Here is a 5,000-nt window from a genome sequence, read left to right as displayed (position 1 = left end):
GAAGCTGCCTCGATCAGAAATAAAACTCATCCTGGAGCCTGTGTAAGCAAATCTATCCCCCGTCGGCAATGGGTTAAGAGCGAGGCAGCTTCACGCAACATACCTTGACTTTTCTTACTCTTTCAGTCACTAATTGTAAAACTAGACCCATTTTTGTATTTAAAATTTTGTTCTATTGTATTTAGAGACTTATGTGTCATATGACAGGCACTATTAATGCTGCACTTATCTAAAATTGTAGTATAGGATCCATATCAGCTCATTATTTTCTTTACGCTCGGTGTGATAGAAGTATTGCTGTTTTACAGGAGGACAAAAAGCAATGTTTTTTCGTATTCGTGTACTGTCATGAACTAATATGAAATATATAACCATCTACAATGAAGATAACATGAAGAGGTAGGGAAGAGGAAGGAAACCTGTGCTTATGACTATGAGCGCCACAGTAGAAGGCATCCCTACTGGCACTGGGCATGGTTTGAGTCACCTTCCTCTTCTCATTCTGCCTGTACATCCTTTATTGGCACTACTTTAGAGCAAGGGGTTGGTAACTTGCTGTTTACCATCGTTCTCTAAATAGAGTGCTTGCTAGAGGCCGTGGATGGGTGCCATTCAAGGCTCTCTCTCCTGCTGGTGCTAGAAGAAAGTGGTGCCAACTAGGTTTCAGATGTTAGATTAAAACCCATTTTGCTAAATATTACAGCAATTATAATAATTATGACTGCCATTGTTATCCTCACTCACTCATTACTCATAGTGCAATAAAATAGCAGTGATCCAAAATCCCCAAACGTCATGTACGTAATGACGCCCATGTTTGGGCCAAAGCTCAGGCATTATGTATGTCATGACACCTGTATGCAATGGGTTAATTAACTCCTAGGTGACTAAGCACTTGTGAGACCATCTACGTGTCAAAGGGCTAATTGAAGATTTCATAAACTAAGTGGCATTTGACCATTTAGCATGCCAAGCACTTAAAAAGTAGTGGATGGCATCCTTTCCAATTTCCCTGCACTTACAAGACATCCAGGAGAAAATCTGTTGTAATTGAATGTGTGTTGTCCGTTTGATTGCATAGAATGTTCTACAAGGATATGGAATATATTTAACATTTTATTTATGCTTTATATAAATGAGATTCTCCAAGCATTCTTTCCTAAGAGAAGAATTAAAATATTAGTACATGAGCATAAAGTAAGTCCTGAAAATCATGTAAAGTACCTAGACATTAGTTGTTTTAGTCCAAGAACATAATTTCACAAGCTCCCATTGCAAAGCTGAATATAGTGCTAGAGATTTCAGTGTATGGCAACATCAGTAAGTGTTGTTAAAACAGCTGAATTGTTAATTCATAAATACTTGTATAACCCCATGGTGTAATCCTGTCATCCTTTGTAATTAAGTAGACTTTGCCTTTGTTATTTATTTGTTATCTATTAATTTGAATGGAATTTCCAATCTGTTTTATTTATTCATCCCAGATCAGCCAGAAGAGGTGAAGAAGAGCCTTGAACAGAGAGACGATGTCTTACTTGATAGATTAAAGCAGATTTATGTCACTTCAGAGGATCCAATGGTAAGGTTTTGCATATATTGACCAATATTGATTGGAATTTTTATAAGTATTTAAAAGTAAAAAAAGAACAAATGCTAAGGTGTCATGAAATATATTTTTTGTTATTCATGAAGGATAATATGCCTTTAAGATTAGACCACCTGAATGAGACATACTGTGAGATTAATTATATTTTTTCCCTATATTTTCTAATAGATATACTTCCATTCTTGAGTAATATAGAATTACAAAAAAAAAAAAAAATGTATGGTTTCTTTGCTCATATGTCTTTTATAATGAAATGACAAAAGCTAACAAAATATTAAAGTCATTTTTGTAGTACAATTAGGGAGAGTATGCATTTATCACCCTAGCTTTCTGAGAAAAGCACGTTTTGAAATATTTTTTTTATTTTTTTTTTACATGCAAGTATATACAGGCATAATGTTTACTTTCTTGTCCATTAACAAGCATAAGTTTGTGTGGAAGTATTTTGATATTTATGATAATAATTCCATGAAATAAATCCAAATGCATTATGATAACCCTCATTATAATTTTTGCAAGATGGTCCCATAGGTAAATGTTATGTGGTACATCCATTACAATTTGTGGTATTATGGCAAAGGATTGCTAATAGGTCATTTGTGATTTATAAAAATATTGCTTAAATCTGGGGGGAAAAAAGGAAGATGAAAGGTATAAATGAAAATCACTAACTTTACAATTTGCCATGTATTGGATTAGTATTCTGTCTCCTTTTTCATTGGAATATACATCAAATGGAATTCTACAGATTATAAGCTAGTTATAGGGAAGTGTCTGCCTACTCCCATTTCCTTCTCAAGGTTAATAATAAATTATCATCCTTCTACCATGAGAAGTTTTATAAAGTCTTCATACTTGGTGTGTTTCAAGGTTTCTACACATCTTTAACCTTTTGGGGGAAGGGGATTGAATTAATTCATAATTTTTGATTTTGTGATCATAAAAAAATACAACTTCGCAAGCTGTTTAAAATTCTTCACCCGTTAACGCCGGGTGACAAGAAATCACGTGGAGTGGTGGCAGGACCAGCCACCAGGGACGAGATATTTTGTCATGGCTATCCTCTTGGCCGGCACACAGGGTATGATCAGGCACATAACGCTTGACAACAGCCAGAGTGGGCAAAAAGCCCAAGGCGTTAGGCTTACGCGTTTGAAATATCCCAGTGTTTCGACCATTTAGAGCCAAACCATCCCTGCTCTCAGTGGGTTGACATCGTTACTGTAAGTGTAGATAGAACCGTAATCATTTAACCAACTCTTCATTTTCATTAGCCTACAAAGGAAATCCCTGACAACCCCGATCGATCGCTGCCATCAGATCGCTCGTATGTGGCAGACCCTGAGTATGGCTTTTATGAACCAAAGGTAAGTTTTTGTTGCACTACTTCTCATTCAATGTGAAATCCATCTTATTGTACTTGATACATTCATAAATTTACGTCCTTTTAAAAATTGGTGTTTAAGTGCGATTGGTGATTGCTTGAACCTCACCAGGAGAAAAATTTTTGTCTTTAATTGATAGAATCTGCCTGTAAAAAAAAAAAAATGTCTTCACTGAATATACTAAGAATACTTTTTCTTACTTTAATTGGCAATTAATAGTAATTATCTTTGTAAAATGGGAATAGAGGGGTTTTCTCATTCTCCCTGCTGATTAAGCTTTATTAAAAAAAAAAAAAAACATTGAAAACAATTTAACAGGCACACCTAACGGGGTACAGAACATGTGTACCGCGCATTCAAAAAATTTCCCCCGTCGGGGCACAGTATTGGCCAATATGTTTATTAATTTTTTTACTGTCTGTAAATAGGAAGAATTATTTACTTTTAGGCTGTGCCATATGGGAAGATAACTCTTCGAAATGCACTACATGCCATTGGAATGCACCAGCAAGATCCTGAGCAGTGGACAGCCAAGAAAATTGCCTATGAATATAAAGTAGATCAAGGATTGACAGGTAAGATCCTTTCTGATTATAAAGAAAGGTTTTTATCTTCAGCAATTTGTTTAGTTTCTGCTTCTCAATTATCATGAACATATGTTGCTTGCAGTTTTGTTGATTCTTAAGATTTAATGTTAAAGAAAGGTACAGGAAGGGGATGGCAATAATCTTTATTCACTCTTCATCAATTATCTACATTACCCAAACAAAATTTCTATGATCATTTTATGAAATTTTTCATTGATTAACTAGCTTTGGGAGATTGAGAAAGTCAGCTAGAAATGTTTCGAACAGTAGAACCTACAAGGGAGCTTTGAGATATGCCCCACCACCACGTCTTACTTAGGGTGGGAACTGAAAAGCTATCACACTTGAAAGTTTTTTTGTTTTTTGTTTTTGCATTTGGTTATAGAATAAAAATGAATCATTAAACAATATGTGTAAGAACAGTCACAAGTATAATTGGGACACATCATTTATATATTTGAGTGAGGGAGGGTAGCTTGTATGCTTCCGAGGATAATGTCTAATGTTTTATTTTCACTTATTGTTGAACTGTGATTATAAATTACATTAAACTTAGAGATTTAATTTCCCTTTTTCCTTTTGTTACAGAAAAGGTGCTTAGGCACTTCCGCACATTTGTCTTGATAATCCCAGATGATGTTAAAAAGAAGAGAATTACTCCAGAAGTATTAAGATCTACCCCCTTAATTGCACCACATTCTGTCAAACAATTGCCTGCTGGTTCGAGTAATGCAGCTGAGAAAGACGAGAAGGCGAGTTGATAGTCCATAAAATATAAAATTGTAGTTGCAGTATGAAAATATATCATTTCTGGTTGTTGTGAAGTAGGCCGATATGTGGCCAGGTGATCAGAAAAAATGCAAGGATCCATGTATACATAATGGCAGGATTTTATTAAACTCCAAAGAGAGAGCAAAGGGTTTCAGGTACTTTTATCTTTTACTTTTATCTTTTCACTTTACTCTTGTTAGTATTTAAATTGATTTCTTCATGTTATTATTACTTATTATTCTGTTTATGATTGTTAGCAACAAATTTGAGTAATCATGTTTTGTAAACTGCAATATGTATATAATTCTCATGTTATCTTTTGAATTTATATGTAAAGAGATGGCATTTATATATCTAAAGAGAGCTGAGTTGGCATCAACCTTCGAGCGTTTTGTAACGAAATTCAGCATTACTTGTTACAACTTTCACAAGAATTGAATTAATCTCTATGCCTGTATATATGAAATTTATAATAAAAGCTTGAAAAATCTGTTTTGGTTATTTTTGTTGAACCATCATAGGTATGCTAAAGTTGCATTTTATCATTAATGTCATTCACAATTTATCTATGTTTACAGTTGCTTAAATAACAAGCTCATATACTGGGAAAAGTGTTTGCAGTGTATTTGTCTGGGTAAATCTTCACAAGTT

The 5,000-nt window shown here is 34.4% G+C and overlaps 1 protein-coding gene across 2 annotated transcripts in view; it reads left to right on the top strand.

The window, feature by feature from the left end:
- LOC122259194 (NADH dehydrogenase [ubiquinone] 1 alpha subcomplex assembly factor 4) overlaps positions 1-4,840 on the top strand; it is a 31,022-nt gene extending 26,182 nt beyond the window's left edge. For both annotated transcript variants that reach the window (XM_043025814.2, XM_043025813.2), the window contains exons 3-6: positions 1,485-1,579; positions 2,881-2,973; positions 3,440-3,566; positions 4,167-4,840. In XM_043025814.2, the coding sequence (XP_042881748.1) occupies positions 1,485-1,579; positions 2,881-2,973; positions 3,440-3,566; positions 4,167-4,339 (488 nt within the window). In that variant the 3' untranslated portion in view covers positions 4,340-4,840. The remainder of the gene's footprint in view (positions 1-1,484; positions 1,580-2,880; positions 2,974-3,439; positions 3,567-4,166) is intronic.
- The last annotated feature ends 160 nt before the right edge of the window (positions 4,841-5,000 follow it).

This window comes from Penaeus japonicus, unplaced genomic scaffold (genome assembly GCF_977035675.1).
Source record: "Penaeus japonicus unplaced genomic scaffold, GWHDUDI00000001_assembly GWHDUDI00000033, whole genome shotgun sequence".
NCBI classification, from domain to species: domain Eukaryota; kingdom Metazoa; phylum Arthropoda; class Malacostraca; order Decapoda; family Penaeidae; genus Penaeus; species Penaeus japonicus.
This window is presented reverse-complemented; position numbering and strand designations above follow the sequence as displayed.